Raw genomic sequence first — 18,220 nt, 5'->3', positions numbered from 1 at the left:
CTTTAAACATTGAACTGCTCAACAGACTCCTGTGACAGTTGTGTTGTAAATAAAATAAAACAGGAAAAATGCACAGTAGTGGACCTCAAACTCAGGAAACCTCTGAAGTAGACAGAAGTTCGTGGAATGAGCAAAGAGTTTCTGATGCATGTGTGCAAAGTTGACTTCAAATTCCTCTGAAGAGAAACTCATCACACTTTGCATTTAAAAAGATAAAATTAAAAAACACAACCTACCAAAAATTGACGTTAAAAGGCATTCAGAACTGTTTTCATGACATCATCAGACTTTCCTTGTCCTGACAAGAGCCTTTTGTTGCTGGGTCATTGTAGTGTTGATGCAGCTCCATCGCATGCAGCCTCCTTCAGTCTATGAACTCTGTCTATTTGAGCCGCTGAATCAGCGAGTGTGTCAGTCCCAGGCTGAGCAGCTGAAGGGTGGACAGCTGGGCTACATGAGGGAAGGTTTTCAGCAGTTTCTCCCAGGTCAGCTCCAGCAGGCTGGGCACCGTCAACCACACTTTGTACAAAGAGCCTGTCCTCTTGTTCCCAGACATGTTGGTCACTCCACCGTGGACGTACATGCAGCCAGCCTGAAGGAGGACATCGGAAAACTTTAAGATTTAGTTACCTAGCAAGGTTATAGATATAGATGTGCGTGACTGATATTTCGCTGACCGGTGTGACTGCAGCACAGTGAAAGTAAGCTGGTTCTGGCATGATGGCAGGAAGCTTAGTCCACTGAAAAGTCTGCAGGTTGATCTTCCAGAGGTCGGACAGGATCATTTCTCCATTGTAACCCCCACATATAAACACCTCTGTCAAAGGAGAAACAGCTGAAAAAAACATTTTTTTTTGGTATATAAAAGTGATATCATAGAGGAAAAAAAACACTTACCATCTTTGACCTGCACACAGCTGTGACAACGGCGTGCGGCAGGAAAGCCTGTCAAAATAATGAAAAATAAGAAGTAAAATTAGTGTTTGTTCTTAAAGTGCTACATCAAAAAAAAGCCAGATTTAGAATCACAAACCTATTTTTTCATGAGGTTTGGTGACAATTTCCTCCCAGTAGTTTGTCTCCAAATTATATGCATGAATCTGATGAAGACAATCAGAAGTTAAAATGATGAAATAAAAGAGTAAGACAGGTCAAATATTGCCATTGTGTCCGTTCCTCTAACCTTGTCCAGGGGATATGAGATCCACGAAGTCCCACCTCCCAAAATATATATTCTCTGTCCATCATGAGCTAGTTCATGGCGGTACCTGTAAATCCAAGCAATCGTTAAGTTTATCTGATAAAAGATCATGACACACACACACACACACACACACACACACACACACACACACACACACACACACACACACACACACACACACACACACACACACACACACACAGTAGTACTCCAAATTCAACTGTCTGACCTTTCCTCGGGTAGATCTAAGGGTGCATTGTTGGGTTTGAGGTGAGTCCACTCTCTGGTGGTCAGGTCCAGCCTGTGCAGGTCGGTGCTATAAAGGTAGCCTGTTGTCCCTCCGAACACGTAGAGGTAGCCATTAATGATGACCATCGCCTGATACAGGTAAGTCACAGAAAGACAGAGCTGTCAACCAAAGCAACATTCAAGATACACAGTGTTTCCCCTACCATTATATATCAGCAACCGCCCCCTGTAAATTTTTTTGTAATTTTATTTTCCATATAGCACCAGATCACAGCAGCAGTAATTTAGAGTTACCCTTCTCATAAATCAGGTCTACACCTTGTTTTTTTGATATAACAGACTAAATAGCCTATATCATGCATCTAATTTACATGATGGGATGTCACTCCTCGTGCTCTTTTGAGCATAGCAAGGGTCAATTTGAACAAGTTGTAGTGAGACAAAAACTGTTACCTGTCCGTAGATCTTGTTGGGTTTCTTCCCCCTGCAGTTGAGCAGATTCCATCGTTTGTACTGAACGTTGCAGACATGGACATCATTGCCATTGTTTTCACCAAAAGGGATCCCAGTGCCGCCAAACACAAGCAGGTTGTTGCCATGTAGAACAGCTGATGGAGAAAGTGCATGAGAAGTCAGACTCCATTTTGATTTAACAGCTCCACAGACTGTGCTTCAAATCTACACACTGGAGACAAAACGAGGACCAATTGTAGCATTATTGAGCAATATATGGATGATGAGTTCCTCGTGTTTGTCTTCTGCATGATGCACATCTCTGCCGACAGAACTGGGCTGTGGGTAACAACGCACTTTGGAACTCACGTGAGGGAAATTACAGGAATATTATTCCTCGCACCGAAAAATGCGAGGGGATAGGAACCATTTCCTTTTACTTCAAAGACAAAGTAAGTAAGAACACCACCTCAGGGAAGCATTCAGGAAATCTGAGTTGACTGTTGTTATTTATGACACGCTGATTGTTTGCACTTTGCAAGGTGTCAGACTGTTGACAAGAATACCCCAGAGGGCTGTTTTTAATGCCTTCTTTCAAAGCAAACTGTCTATGTTTGCTGTTCCTCACAACAACTCCTTGTGTGAATCTTCAAGCTCTCAATACAGTATCTGCATTGTCGTTGGCTTCCTTCAGTAAAGACTTTTCACTTGTTCTAAATTAGAATGTGTTCTATTTCATATCAAAAGGCCTCACATGGATGCTTACCTGACATGGAGGCCAACTCAGTCGGCATGTAACCCTCGGTGCGGACCTGCTGCCAGGTTGCTGTAGCAAAGTGAAACCTCCAAAGCTCCCTGAATAGAGGATAGTCTTCATTCTCTGAGCCACCTGCTTCCTCAAAGTCGGGGTTGTATCCTCCAAACACATACAGGTTAGCATTGTCTGCAACACAGCGGTGTCCACTCCGGGCAGGGGGGACACAGTGTCCTGTGAGAGGGATAAATATGGCACAGAGAAAGCTCTACTTCTTAGTCCCTGATGGCACTGGAAAAGGAGATGGAGGTTAAGATAAGAACTTCTCCATTGTGTAATACAAGACAACAGGATGTGAAGCATGTGGTCTACAATTAATGTAGATTTAAAGTAGCACTTTATGTCTTTGTAGTTAAACCATTTGGTCAAACTTTTCTTCTCTGTCTGATGAGGAGTAGGTTTGGTTTAAATAGTTCCCTGGTTTTCAAGGCCTATAAACTTAAACTGTAACTAATCAATCAATCAATCCATGAATAAGGAGGTCAGAAGTAACCAATGCCCAAATATATGAATGAAAGACAAAATTGCAAATGCTAAACTAATGCACCCTGAAGAAGTTTTTCACCAGACGCTCTGATTCATTCAGCTCAACATAAACACAAGAAAAGAGTGGATTATTTGTTACCAGGTGGAGCTCATTTACCATCTGTTACAGCTAAATGGTTGCTGGACTATGGGGCTTTCAATTCACTGTGTCACAATGGAAAAGGGTTTCTATTACATGACTGTGAAGACATTGTTGGTAGATATTGTGGAAGTTGTGTACTTTCTGTACCTTCTCTCAAAAACCTGTTGGGGATCCGCAGGTTTGGGCAGGAAGGGGAGAAGATACGACGAGCCTGGAGCCATCGTGCTCGTTTTTTGGGGCCTATTAAACAAACACACAAAAAGTGAGAAGAGTTTCAAAAGTATGTACAACCCACATAACGGTTACATTTTAATTGTTAGACAAAAATAAACCTGAATAAACCTGGAAAATGTCACCTGTCCCTGCTGAATGCTCCTCTTTTTAATAAAATATATCTTAAGGGATATTGGTTGCAATGTTAACAAAGTAATCACATAAATTTGTTAGTAGCTCTTGTTACATGGTGTCTTTATTAATGTTTCCTATTCTTGTCTTAATTTTGACTTGGTAAGGCAGTTTTGTCTTTGTGAGTTTCATCTTTTCATATCCATCTTAGATAGCACACATCAACTCTTTCATGATCAGCATTAGGTACATTTGGAGGCCCATTTACTCTGACAAATTCACCATGCTTAATGTCCACTATATTCAACCCATGCATGTGTTTTGAACAGTATCGTCTGAGAAATACTGATGTATGGTTGAAATGACTATGGCCTTGACTCAACATATTTTCCATGATCCCTGTATAAAAATATTCACCATTTACACATGTGAAGTTCTTTCTAAAGCAGATAGGTAATGTTGATGTCTGCTAAGTGTTCATTTATGCTAGCTTCCGCAGCAGCGTTAGCTCGCTCTGGCCTGTGTGCTGCAGTTAGCGCTGCTCCTCGTAGCTCACTACTCAGGCTAAAATAGTGTCCTGGAGTTAACTATGACTTAAACAACGATGACTCGTGTTACCTACTCTGACTATTATCTCACCGTTTGCTCTGCATGCTGTGTAGCGCTGTTTGTTCTTGCAGATTAGCTGCTTTTGTTTACAAACCTGAGTCGCGGATTGAGGGCCTCCACGACAGTTTCTCAAACTTATTGAGCTGACTGAAGGTTCCGTCCTGTTCGACCGACGACATCTTAACAGAGAACCACACAGATGGGTTCACATCCAGACCTGAACAGGGACCCGCTTCACTTTTACCACACGTCGTGGCATGAGCCTGCAAGCTCAAGTGATGAAACCAAAATACAGAAATAAAGGGACCGAGCGTCCACACCTGCTGCCGCTGCCTGCAGCGTCACAGCCAGCTGGCCCGAACTGACCAATCAGGGGAGGGAGCCGCGCGTGTCGTGTTCAAGAGTCACACTGAGATGTTTACAGTTTGGTGTGGCTGCATTTTCCCCTCGATCTAAAGGAAAATCAAAACTCATTTTGAGCTATGTGTGATGATTTTGTCTTGATAAGCACTGCATGATATATGAGTATTTTCATGAATAATAAATCTCCACCCACAGAAGAACACCTTTGCCTTTGTAACAGACACGATTGCAGAGAAGTGGAAGTAGGCTACTGGATTATTTATATTTAATTCAATATTTTTTCATGATCTTTCAGATGTCTTTCATTTGATTTAATGTCCCTATAGTTTCTACCAAAGGATGAGTAATTATTATTTTTCATAAACAATTAATGACCTTTAGTACAAGCTCATGTCCTTTAAAAAAACAAACAAACAAACAAACAAAACGATAAAATCTTGATAAATGAATAATTAAGTAAATTAATAAATTCTCCAAAAACATTACAAAAAATACTACCTTATCATTCCTCATAAATGTCAACCTGGAACAAAAAACAGTTTTCTATCTATCTATATTAATGATTATTTGACAGCCACTAATAGATGATCTGCCAAAGTCCCATGTGTTTCAGGATAATTGTCTGTTAGACACATAAGCTAAAGTGTTTCTGAAAAAATGGAAGCAAATTGATTGTTGATTATTGGCGTGAATGATCTTATTTTATTAAAATGAAATAAACTGAAGTTAAACCTTGGGCAAAGAATTCAGGAAAATTTAAACTTGTCCCATTCCCTTTGCAATATTAACTTAAGTGTCACAGGACCTCTTTGGCAGTGAATTTCCTGGACACATTCAATACAGCTCTAAGACTTGATGATAACAAAAAGATGCACAGTGATCTAGATATTCACAAAGGAAGGATAAACTTACTCCAATGATAAATTACTTTTGGTGTGTAGTCTTGCTGAGGGAAACTATTTTTCACTTTGGAATGACTTCTTTAGATCAACGGAGCCAAGAGTCAACCTTTACTCCAAATCTTGCTGACATGCAAAAGAAACACAAGAAATCCTGTGTCATGTGACTCTCTTTCTTTCCCTCATGTGACCTCATCTGAAGAGTTCATGTCTTAGTTGTGTTTTATCTAAATCTTTGCATTTACATACAGAGGAAGTCAAATCAAATCAGCGTATCAACTGATGAAACCATGAAAAAGAGAGCTGTTTTTCATGTGCCAGTAAAAATGGCTGCATAGTCATCTGTAAAAGTAATCATTGTTTTCTACCAGGCAAATATATTTGTATCTATATATTTTACAGATATTACTAAATCTTATTTGATTTAAAGGGGTCAAGTCTGCGAAAGCAGTACTGCTTATGTCACCATCTATCTCTTGATTACATCCTTAATGGGACAAAGGGTTATAAAAAGAGCATCTCATGAAACCAGGGTCTACAAATTACTCATACATTACACTTTACTTTTAGTGCATAATCTTGTCAGTGAAGCTTTTATCTCACACTACAGAATGGGTTTTATTTTTCCACCTACTAGTACTTATCTTTGCTCTATCTCTGCCTTAAGCTCATTTTGCAATTAAGAAAGGAAAAGTTATATTAAAAAACATCAAAAGTCATTATTATAAGATACTAAGTCGTGATAATGATATACTAAGTCAAATTGTGAGATAGTATCTCATTGTGTTATTATGGCTGGCCAATTTTTTCTAACTTCTCCTTTCTTATTGGCTGAAATGGGCTTCCATACTGCCCTTTCATAATTGATTTTTAATATTTAATGATTCAGTTTTGTTGACACCAATGGCCCGTTTGGAAAATAATACAACTTTGACCTGAAGTGCTTTACTTGCTTCAAACCAACTATTTTCAGCATAGATCAAGGTGCGCTAGACAAGCACGTCTGTTTTCTTTGAGCATTTACTGACGAGTTTTGAGGGGGGGGAAGTCAGTTATTTGAATGTGGACTTTTATCTTGTCGTGAATGATAACACACTTAAATTTACTGTGTTAGACAGTCCAATAGGAGTACAGTTGTGTTCTGTGGAGTGTATCTCTATACCCGGGCCCCTCCTCTCCTCAGTGTGGTCGCTGGAGGTTGATGTCACAGGCAGCAGAGTCTTCAGGACAGGACTTAGCTGGTCAGGAAAGCACTGAGGAGCCACAGAGAGGAGAGGAAAAAGTGGGCAATGTTGCAGCTAAGATCTTGTTTATGGACACTGTGGAAAGGCTGTTGTTGATACAGTCCACAGGGAGCAAGCTGAAAGGTTGAGGTAGTCTCATCGCCGCAGTATTTTTAGCTCACTTCAGTAAGGAATACAAAAATGTCGTCTCCAAGTCCGGGCAAGAGGCGAATGGATACCGACGTGGTGAAACTGTATCCTTTTCAGACCATAAACAACAAGAGTGTGGAACCAAATCAGATAGCTTGCTTTTGAAGGATTGCTCTCAGCTGTTCGGGAATATTTGTTCACTATGGCTGCTGTTAGGCTGTGTATGATGTTTTTAATAGCTGCGTGAGATAAATATGTAAAGTGAAAAGTGTTAACACTTCATTTAAACGTGTAGCTCCGTGTTCAACGTATGGATGGGGGTCATGGTTTCGCAGGCTCACAGTTCAGTTGAACATTTCACCTTATTTGCCTGTTAGCCTGTTAGCTCGCTAACACATTAGCAGGGGAATATAAGGCTGGCTGTGAACTCTGTTTTTAAGTCTTAGCATTAGCTTTCAGTTAGCCTGTTAAAGAGTTAATATCTGGTCCCACCGGACAACATTATGTGTATGACCGGCGATGACTTTTCTACATTTCTGTGTTGCACGTTTTTAAAGACGAGTTTATTTTTTTATGAATTAGTGACGTTAACGTCAGGGTATCTGGGGTACCGTTCTACAACCAAGAAGAAAAAACAAGGTCGCTGTTGGGTGACAGTGTTTATTTTCATATTTATATCAAAGAAAATTTCAAACACGACTGATGTTGCATTTGTTAAGGAAAGGGCGCAGCGCGAAATACGGATTCGATCAATTGCTTTTAATAGGCTACATAAAACAAAAACAGCAATTCGGTGAAAAAAAATTGATACCCCATATAAGTCACGTTCGGCGGTTTTCCCACATTATCCATCGAAAAAATATAGAAAGAAAAATAAATAAATACTGAACGATGTATTACAAAACAAACTGCGGATTGGATCACCATTTATATCATTCATTATTTTTTCTGAGTTGCATCTATTATCATGAATGTTTTGTTTTTTCGTACTCTACAGCTCATTAGTGTAAATATGTATTAATAAGTTATCGCAGAATCTCTGTTTTTCTTGTATTTTTGCCAGTTATCTATAGAAGTTTGCATGAAAGGATTTTCAACAGCGTGAGCTGAATTGTTTTGTTTTTGTCCTGCAGCTACATGCTGCTCTCTGATTGGCCAGCCTGTTACCATCCGGAACATGGTGGAGGGCGGGGCTTCACACACAGCTGATCGAGGAACAACAAGCGTGCAGTGCGGGGCGCATGTGGGGATGGGGGCTGGGAACATCCCGTCCATGGCAGAGACTGTGTACCATAAACTGCTCTGACCTGGAGTGGTTGAAAAACATCTAAAACATCACATTTGTTTAGACAGAGTATTTGTTTTTAACAAAGTGAATTGTCAAGACATAGGATTCTTTCCAGTTTCTTAAATTGTTTAGATGATCAATTTTTAAGAGTTTATTTCTTTTACAGTTTTCTTAGAAAATACCTGTAGAAGAGTAGTTTTATCAATTTTGGATACTGAAAAAACATTGTCTTGAATATAAGGGATATATAGATATTTCATGTTAGGTCATATATCTAAAAAATAAAGACAGACTATTAGCATATAAACAGATAAATATTGAAAATTTCAACAATATTGATAATCAGATATAAAGTTATAAACTTTTTGATGCTTATCAACCATCAGTTTAACTATTCTTACAACTAAGGTTTAAAATTTTTGTTACATCATCTTCAAAAAAGACAGTTTTAGCTGATTAAATATATTGTTTTAAGTGTCACCTGCATGAGTCACACCAAATTATTGAAACCCTCCTTAAATCCTCACCTGAGGGATTTGGGTATGGTCATATTATCCATATGTTGTTTTATTAGGAGCTGTGCAGGCAGATTTGTTGCTTTGGTAAACTGGCACCCCTTAAAAGGCTTTATCTTACTTTGGATAAGATGAGAGCAAATTTTTCAAATGTTAGAACAGGCAAAGTCATGGACATAGAGCCAGATATATGAAAGATGTGACGGACAAATTTAGCAATCTGCTTTCATAGTTTGATAGTTGTTTTACTGACAAAGTTATAAAATATTTAGAAGAAGAATAAAAAGACCAGGTCGCTACAAAACACTTTAAGATCCATTAGATCTCAGTGCTGTAGACTGTTTCAGAATGTAACACCACAGTTTAACTAGACCTGCTTAATAAAGTGTACATTGTGGCTTTCATTGCAGTCAGGAGAGAGTGCTGACACTGTGTGCTAACTTTAAAATCAAGCTTCTCCCTTGTGTAGTTACATTACTCCCAAGTCAGTGTTTGTTTGGTTCTATGTGATCCTAAGGGAAACGCATAAAGAAGAGATGCAGGTTTTTATCTGCCTGAGCCTATGACAGGTTTTATTTATAGAACCCATAGCCTCAGAACCCTTTTGTAGCCACTCTGCCTTCTTGGTCAGTGGAGTGGCTCCCTGATATGTGCGTTTAACTTGTATGGCCTCCTCACAGTTATGCAAGCAAGCCGCATACTCCTGTTATTTGTACCCAAGCAGTTTGGCTAAATAAGCATGTGTACATTTCCACAGTTGAAGCGTGTGGCTAGAGATGACAGGAGGATTTATGGCAGCATGATGAAACTGCATGTGACAGCTCCCTGTGTGGTTTTATGTTTTTTCTTCGGCTCAGTCTGTCATTGTGTCACACTCACACAGTCGTTGACGGAGAGCGCTTGACCTTGCTGCTGTCAACACAAGCTGTGATTATGACACATCCTTCCCACCCGAATTGTACTCTGTCTTCTCAGGCTGAAGTTACCTGAAAAACAGATCCCATCAGAGTCCTTTTTTTGCTCAGCTGATGTCTGCACAATCTGTAGTTTCTGACTTTGTATGACACCTTTGGAGCAAGGGGAGAACTTGAAATGGGAGAAGAAATAGAGTGGGGAAAAGAGCAAATGTTTTATAATTAAATCAGATGATAAGAAACAAAACATTTACCTTAAAGCAAAACTTAAATATCATATTAACGGCAAAATAAGTAAAAATTGGAAAAGAAAGGATGTACAAGAGTAAGACTCGTGAAATTTTAAGAAAGAAAAGTGACTTGCATTGAAAGCCATATTCAATAGGATGTTTCATGTGTTTTGTTTAGAAAAATGGATTTTGTTAGTAGGAAGTTCAATAGCTTATTTCAGAGTAAATAAAACAAGCTGTTGGTGTCCCAATGTGAGTGAAAGTCTGTGTTAGCACAACAAGCTGAAGAAAAAGACAAAAAGCAGGTCATCTGTCCGATCATCCAAAGTAGTTTTATGCAAAAGTAAAGCTGTGATCATGTCTGATGTGTTCTTTAGTTTTGTGATTTAAGACTGACATCAACCTAAAAGCTGTTTTCCTATACTGAATGAGGCTCAGACCTGTTGTCTGGGTTTGTCTAACACTGTATTATTGATCTTGTGTTATTGATCCCATCTCAACCCAGACAAGCTCACACAGGCACTTTGACCAACCTACAAAGCAGCTCATGTTGTTTCTGATCGATATTTTTGGTATGGTTAGTTTCTCTTGTGTTTTCATAATTGTGAGTCTCCTTAACTTGCTATCAGCATTGAGAGCAAACACGAGGTCACCATCCTCAGCGGACTGAACGAGTTTGTGGTCAAGTTCCATGGGCCACAAGGAAGTAAGAGTCTTAAGTTTTTTGCAGTCATTCTCTCTTTTTACTCTCTCAGCATTTGAGTACTGATGGCTCTCTTCTCCCCAGCACCGTATGAAGGAGGTGTGTGGAAGGTCAGAGTAGACCTACCAGACAAATACCCTTTTAAATCACCGTCAATAGGTATGAAAAAAGTACATCCCAGTATTAAATCATTCTATGAGATGATTTAAACCATTTTCTTTCCTTCTTTTTTTAACAGGATTCATGAATAAAATTTTTCACCCCAACATTGATGAAGCGTAAGTAGGCCTCCATCATCACAGATATTATTTCAAATCCTCTAGTCTAGAAAACAAACAGGAAACAGTGAATTTAGCTTCATCACATCAGTATGAAAGTTTTGTATATACTTTTAAAAATCTTAATCTTTTGTTCTGGAGCAGATGATATTTAACACGTTTAAGCTGATTCAAATGAAAGTAGAAAAGCAGATGTTCCATCACGTTCGGGTTGCTGAGCACACCCTACATCCCTGTCACGTTAAACTCACAGTTTTGTCTTTTTCAGGTCAGGAACAGTGTGCCTAGATGTCATTAACCAGACATGGACGGCTCTCTACGGTAGGTCACAAACAGGACTCCTGCAGTGACAGTTTTATTTAATGTACTGTTCACTGTGTTAGACTGACTGACAGTGATAGGACATTCCCCAAAGGGTTTTCTTACTCAGTATTTATTCATGATAAGATTATGATTTTATCATCACATCAAACTGCTTTTACTCCTTGTTTTTAGACTCATATCTGTAATATTTATCTCAACATTGTGGTATCACACAGTAGACCTTTGTGGAGGGGTCTGAGATTGGATCACAGCTGGGAGATAACTCTCTTTATTTGTTGTTCAGCTTCTTTTTAATCCATATTTTGTTTGTTTTTGGTGTTGTCCTCTTGAAAACACCCTGTTAAGTATTTGTGTGCTTTGTGGGGGCGGTGTGATGCTTGTGTGATGAGTCGTTAGCTCTGTTAAGTTGTGGTGACTAACACACTGAACAGAATACACTCACTCACCCTGTTTTAACCTTAATTGATGCAGCTCTATGACTGTTATAAGGTGTTGATAAAACCCTTAAATCATAACATTACTCACAGTTATTTTAAGTTTGTAGTTAAATATTTATACGTTACTACAAAATACACTGATGGAATAAAATTTGTGTGTTTCGTGGACTAACAGACTTCACATAGTCGTAAAATGTTTAAAATGTCTGTTAGTCAGAGCTCTCTGACCTCTTTATATCCATAGTAGAACCTTAAAATCCAGTTTGAATCTCATTCTAGCGACAAAAATTCCTCTTCCATGTTATTTGAATCTCATAAAAGAGAGCACAAACACTTGTGTTTCTTAAGAACCTGCGTTTTGTTGAGTATAGTTAACAGTAGCTTTGTTGACCTGTTTAGATGAAATTGGGAAGAAGTATCTTGTGGTGTGTCAACAAAATCTGAGAAATGAAATTGTCTCATCATGGAACATTCATTTCCTCTGAATGCATGAGCACTGAAAGTACTTTGATATAAAACAAGATGGGGATAATCCTGTGTAACCAGCCCTCATCAACAGCTATTTGAATGAAGGTTTTGATCACATGAGAGACCTCTAGTGGTTATAAGTTGCTGCTACGCTCTCTGCACTGACTCATCTTCTCCTCTCACCCTCCAGACCTCACCAACATCTTTGAGTCGTTCCTCCCTCAGCTGCTCGCCTACCCCAACCCCATTGACCCTCTGAATGGAGATGCAGCAGCCATGTACCTGCACAGACCTGAGGACTACAAACACAAGATTAAAGGTAGAAAAAGCACCAAAAGTCTACTGAGTGGTGGAAAGATATGGCTTACAAAAGAAATCTCAGAATTGAATCTCCAAAATTTATTTACAAATTCAAGCTATCTTACAAAGATACTCTTGGGTCAATTGATGAAATTAGCTCCTCGCCCTGCTGAGATAACAAAATGGTTTAACATCAAACAGTCCAAAAATAAGAATGTATGAGGAGCAGCCTCAGTTATTCAAGCTCCAAATAGTTCAACACTCTTTGTTTGGGTTCAGATGTCATCATAAGGAAGATCAGACATGTTTTCCTTTAATTAGTTGTTTTTCCATCTTTTAATGAGTGCGTTGATGCTACACAAAGACTTCAAGTCAAGTCTAAAACCATCAGTTCTGTTCAAACCTTCATAATATTTGCTGCTTCCTCACATACCCACGCTGTTCTGATATTTTCTCGCTTTGGAGAAGTCTACTCTTGTTTTGTTAGCATTTTGTATTCATTTGAGACTTTTGATTTGTGTCATTTTAGGGAAAATTCAAGTTCAGTTTGTGTAAGAAGTTTTCCATATGCAGATTTAGTTTTGCTCAGTTCCATGTTAAAGACAGTAAATTTGACTGACTTTGAAAAGTTCAGCTTGATGAATTATTTCTTACAAATCTCTTCAGGATGTTAAAAACTGTGACAGCAAAGAGCTTTCTCTCTCATGACTGTTGCTCAGTCGTCGCTGATGTCTTATGGCCTCCTTGTGTTTGTCTTTCAGAGTACATCCAAAGGTATGCCACTGAGGAGGCTTTAAAGGAGCAGGAGGAAGGAGGAGGCGACTCTTCCTCTGAGAGCTCCATGTCAGACTTTTCGGAGGACGAGGCTCAGGACATGGAGTTGTAGTGAAGGGGGAAACCCTGTAGCAGACTGACATGTCCTAAAAAGCAGGAGCATAGTACTTTATTCCTATTTAAGACTATTTTTTACAGCAACACGAGAATTTTTATTGCTACGTGAGGATTTGCAGAATGATATTGAAAAACATTAACCTTTACTCAAGAGTTCATGACCACCACCGGCCCTTCACCCTCTTCACTTCTACAGAAGCCTGTTTGGATCAGAAAGGAGTTTATGCTTCAATCATGGCTTTTGGGACTTGGATTGAAACAAGACTGTTTACACTCAGTTTCCTTTGTGGAACAACCAGCAACACCAGCCACATCTTTTCTTTCCTTTTAATTTAATAGTTTACTCCATCGTCAGGCTGACCGGGGACCACAGGATGATAAGATTGAGGAATCAAACATACTCTGCCCCTTGACACTGAGGAGTTCCTGTTACAGTCATCACTTCCTTTAAAGGAGCTAAGGTCCAAAATGGATCAGGGTGCCACAGGGTGATCAAGTGATCATCGTACAGGCTGGACCGGACTGTCCTGTGTGCAAACCTGCTGATTCAACATCACAAACTTTCAAACAACCAATACACCCAATATGACTGTGTGTGTGTGTGTGTGTGTGTGTGTGTGTGTGTGTGTGTGTGTGTGTGTGTGTGTGTGTGTGTGTGTGTGTGTGTGTGTGTGTGTGTGTGTGTGTGTGTGTGTGTGTGTGTGTGGTAATTCAGAGAAAATCTTGGTGCATTGATCGTCTATGTTGCACCCCTGATGCTAAAGAAAAGAAAGTTAAAAAGAAATCTCAATTTTTCCTCCTCAGCTGTCATCTCCTCCTCCTTTTCACCCCCTTCTCCTCTGTTTGAGGAAAGTCTTCTTTCATCCTCTGAGTGTCTTTGTATATTGTGGCATGACACTAAAGTAAAGTTGTGTAGGGCTGTGGACACGTTGAGGTTGCTGGGTGGAGTTTTCCAGAGATTATCGAGGTCCCTGTTGAACTTTTGAACTTCTGGACTCTGCCTGTTGCTTGTGTTGAACTATAATAGGTGTCTGAAATGTGTAGGGATAGATTTTTCTTTTAGTTTATGGGGGTAAATCCTGTCATAACACATACTTAAAAAAAGACTAATTGTCCTGTAAAGATAAGAATGGAGACATCTTTTGTCTTTGGGGTGACTTTTTGTTAAATCAAATCCTCCAAAGACATATTGCACCCCCTTCTTCTTATGCAAGTATGTTCATAAAAGATGATTTATGTTGACAGACAGAAGTGCTCTTTGTTTCAGCCAATCAACACTGTCACATTTACAGTTTCCAGTTTTTTTCTGAAATGGTGGGACCAATATCGAAAAGATCTATGAGTTTTTAGGTACATGACATAAAACACATTAAAACCCCCCTCAAAATGGATTCAAGGATGAACAAGTTAATACAGGGACTAAAAATGTACCCTTCTCATGATAAGTGAAAACATGAATCTGCTTTTTTTGTCCTGTTTTTTTTGTTACTGAGCAGTGACAGTATACTGTTTGGTTTCATGATGGTATGCCACACTCTTTCTTTTAAGCTGATATATGTTTCAAAAACATGCTCTCATTTCATAGGAGATCAGCTTGTATTTTTTCTGAAAGGTAAAAAAAAGTTTGATCTTACTTTCTTACCATCAAAACAAGATCGTTTTTTGTTTGGAGAGAATTAATCATAAAAAAATGAAGTGATAATCCCTTGATAATCCCTTTATACTTCTTCCATGGCGTATTACAAGAGGGTTTCTCTTCGTGTTAGAGTTGATTAAACTTGTATGTCACAGTTTTGACATGGCATGAAATGTTTTGCTTACATAGCCTAGTAAAAATGGCTCTAATTAGCCTTGGTAACCAAATATAAGTTGGTGTAGGTCTTAGGACTACATGATGTCACAGATTATAGTCATTCGAATAAACCACTGTCCAGCCTGGTTATCTGTCCCAATCTGGAATCATTAGTGTATAATGTATTTTTATAGATGATACACAAATATTTGATGCCTATAATTTGTCTGAATGTTTTAATTCTTTGTTTTAAAAGCCCAAGATTCAAGTTGATGACCCTGATTTTTAAAATGCAAAAAAATGAATAAATGTGCTTCCCTTGTAACTTGAAGAAAGAAATAAACAACAAAAATACACAAAATATTTCAGTCTTCTATTTCCGTGATTGATTCAGATTGATGGATTTGAACCATAGTTTCTCTGTGTTTAGACCTGTCACTTACATATCTGAAAAACTGGCATCATACAAAGTAAAATGGTGCTCCTCTGGGTGGGAAAACAAACTCTGTTACATGCTTTTCTCCTCCGTCCACCAGGTGGCATCATATCTCAGTTATGCAGACAGTTCACCGTGGACGACTCTTAAACTAAAAGGCAAACAAAACACTTGTTTGTCACTCAGCATAATTAACCTACTAATCAAACTCACAGGAAAACACATGACTGAATTAAATGACTGTCCTTTAATTGAGCTAATAAACAATTTCAAAAAAATGCTTGGTGATAAAAGAAGCCAAAAGGATAAAATGTCTTTTGTTTTCGAAGTGAGCATTTTTTTCAGGTAATGAAATTTGATTTTTAGGCCTTTAATAGAATGACCAGCAGGCTGAAAGCTTTATTTGTACTCCAAAATGTAGTAATTCCCCGTGTTTCAGACCAGAATGAAGACCAATAATGTGGTTACAGAATTACATATATTGTAACATATATTGAAAGGTATATTGAAGTTACTACAGAGTTAATTGAAACCATCACTACTACTTCTCCCTGATCCATGTCCGGTCCATCGCCGTCCCAGCACTGGAGCTGAAAAGTTTCATTTCAAGTCAATGTGTGTGCTTCCACTGGTTCAACTCAGTCGCGTTTCTGCTTCATATCAGTTTCTGAAAATCAAACAATATGCTAAATTCCATTAAATATTGAACCATGTACATCAACAAACGGGCAAAACCAGGCCTGGAGTCAACAGGTCAGGGTTTTCTCAGAGATTACACATATAAGGAGAAGCAAAGCAGCAACCTCAATGTTAAAAACATGGTTAGATTGATTAATTTCAGTATCAACACACACCTTACTGGGGTGATATTTCATATTTTTGAAGCTATTATTACAAATTCCGCTTATGTCAGGGTATAGCTGGCTTAGTGGGAGATGGGCACCCTGTAGCTGTCTGTGAAGAGGCTAAAGGCCCACCTATCAACCTCATCCAACATATGGACTCTGTCAACGATGGACTTCAAAACTCTGTATCAGAAACAAATGGGTGATGTCACATATACTACAATTATTATAGTGTCTATGATTCAGTAATTACCTCCACAAAACCCTCAGTCCACTTAGGCCACTCCAGCTGTATACAAAAGAAATAGTACTGGTTACATCCGTGTAGGGGATGTAGCTCACTTTTTAGATTTCAAAAAGATTACAAGTTGCTGCTATACAGTGTAATTTTATGGTTAGTGCAAGCTCTGACAAAATACATATCCAATGAAGGTTTGGAGCTTGGAGTTACACCTGAGGTGGCTAATCAGATTTTAAGCAGATGAATATGGTGGCCTTCAATAACGTGACTTAATCCATGAGGTGGCAGTAATGAAACTTGATGAAACTTGATGGATGCCAACTGCAGAAAATCCCGAAGAAGAGGTAAGGCTTCCAGTCTATGGGCTTCCTCTGGAAGGATTCAGCGTGCCTTCAGACATTTTTCAGACTCAGATGTGTATTCAGGGCAGTAGTTACGGTTGTGATAACTTGTTTTAAAGGGGCCTTTTAAGCCCCGTTTCCGGGTGTCCGGGTCCTTGAGTCCTACAGCGTGGTGGCTCATTGTCACATATTGTTCACTGGGACTCTTTGTCATGTTTACCGAATGGTTAGGCCACATCCCCTATATCCATACTCATTTTTGGTGTTTTGCTTCAAATCATCCACTTTCAGTCCCCTGTGTTCTCCCCCTGTATGATGACCTGTCCCTCCTTAATGTGTGTTACCTGTGGCTAATTGTCTCCGCTCACCTTTGGTCCGCTGCAGTATGTTTCCCTCCCTCTGTGCCAGTTCGTCTTGTTCCTTTGTGACAGCGGTCCAGCGTTAGCTGGTGTTTAGTGGCCTTAAGCTATTCTTGATCTGACCTTTTTGTGTTTTGGACTTAGCCTTTGCCTGGCGTTTTGAATAGCTCTGTCCTGTCTTTATTGGATTCAGTGTCTTCCCAACTTTGGCCAATTGAACAGAATGAGATTTTTCCTCCTGTTTAAAACTTTCCCTTTGCATTCTTGTTTCAGGATACAGCGCTTCTGGTGTTATAGCAGTTGGATAAAAAGTAAGCCTATGAAAAATATAAAATTCTAATTGGATAAATAATTTTATTATATAAACTACCCATACTACTTCATAATCACCATTGACAAAGTGCCAACGTTTTTCTTTTTTCTTTTTTGGACAGAATATATTGTAAGTTTTCTAAACACTTAAAAATCAAACCGCCAAACTGACCTTAAAATCTCACATTTTATTATTATTATTATTATTATTATTATTATTATTATTATTATTATTATTATTATTTTGTGGTTTATCATGACTGGATATCCAGTTGGATTTGGAGATGCTGTATGAGAATGATGACCAGAAACAGGCTGATAGTCTCACTTAATGATCTTATGAAATATTCATTGTTGTGGCCCTGCAGCCTCTTTCTGGGCACGTTCAGGTTTCTTGTTTCACTTTGGTGTAGCTGCAGGGTTCTTGGCGTCACGTGAAAGGCTTTTACATTTGGATCATTTACTCCACGGAATTATTTGTGATGATACAATGTGATTTAGAAAATGTATGAGATCATATTTTTTAACGGTAACATTTTAATCCGATGCATGTTGGTTTTTTTTTTTTAATTATTTTTTATTTTTTTGAAAGACGTTGACACCGAACAT

At 38.8% G+C, this 18,220-nt stretch overlaps 2 protein-coding genes across 2 annotated transcripts; one reads left to right on the top strand and one right to left on the bottom strand.

The window, feature by feature from the left end:
- Positions 1–55: 55 nt before the first annotated feature.
- Positions 56–4,661, bottom strand: LOC141796403 (kelch domain-containing protein 10-like). Its single transcript, XM_074677491.1, has 10 exons — positions 4,397–4,661; positions 3,496–3,588; positions 2,673–2,894; positions 1,907–2,061; positions 1,434–1,582; positions 1,184–1,268; positions 1,034–1,100; positions 898–945; positions 678–817; positions 56–592 (listed from the first exon to the last, which is right to left on the bottom strand). The coding sequence occupies exons 1-10, from the start codon at positions 4,479–4,481 to the stop codon at positions 383–385; spliced, it is 1,254 nt and encodes a 417-aa protein (XP_074533592.1). The 5' UTR covers positions 4,482–4,661; the 3' UTR covers positions 56–382.
- A 2,100-nt stretch (positions 4,662–6,761) lies between these two features.
- On the top strand, positions 6,762–15,440 carry LOC141797116 (ubiquitin-conjugating enzyme E2 H-like). The gene is made up of 7 exons (XM_074678544.1): positions 6,762–7,041; positions 10,514–10,590; positions 10,672–10,746; positions 10,826–10,865; positions 11,134–11,186; positions 12,285–12,413; positions 13,156–15,440. Exons 1-7 carry the CDS (start codon positions 6,989–6,991, stop codon positions 13,278–13,280), a joined length of 552 nt encoding a protein of 183 aa, XP_074534645.1. The 5' UTR covers positions 6,762–6,988; the 3' UTR covers positions 13,281–15,440.
- The last annotated feature ends 2,780 nt before the right edge of the window (positions 15,441–18,220 follow it).

This window comes from Halichoeres trimaculatus, unplaced genomic scaffold, assembly GCF_033239565.1.
Source record: "Halichoeres trimaculatus isolate MK-OKI-2021-1 unplaced genomic scaffold, fHalTri1.1 fHalTri1_scaffold_10, whole genome shotgun sequence".
Taxonomy (NCBI): domain Eukaryota; kingdom Metazoa; phylum Chordata; class Actinopteri; order Labriformes; family Labridae; genus Halichoeres; species Halichoeres trimaculatus.
The sequence above is the reverse complement of the archived record's forward strand: the minus strand, read 5'-3'. Positions and strand labels throughout refer to the sequence as shown.

Coding starts and splice junctions, on each gene's coding strand:
- LOC141796403 (XM_074677491.1), bottom strand. CDS start 4,481: ATGTCGTCGGTCGAACAGGACGGAACCTTCAGTCAGCTCAATAAGTTT. Junction 3,589..4,396: donor GCCCTCAATCCGCGACTCAG/GTTTGTAAACAA, acceptor TTTGTTTAATAG/GCCCCAAAAAACGAGCACGA. Junction 818..897: donor CTGTGTGCAGGTCAAAGATG/GTAAGTGTTTTT, acceptor CTCCTTTGACAG/AGGTGTTTATATGTGGGGGT.
- LOC141797116 (XM_074678544.1), top strand. CDS start 6,989: ATGTCGTCTCCAAGTCCGGGCAAGAGGCGAATGGATACCGACGTGGTG. Junction 7,042..10,513: donor GATACCGACGTGGTGAAACT/GTATCCTTTTCA, acceptor ACTTGCTATCAG/CATTGAGAGCAAACACGAGG. Junction 10,866..11,133: donor CACCCCAACATTGATGAAGC/GTAAGTAGGCCT, acceptor TGTCTTTTTCAG/GTCAGGAACAGTGTGCCTAG.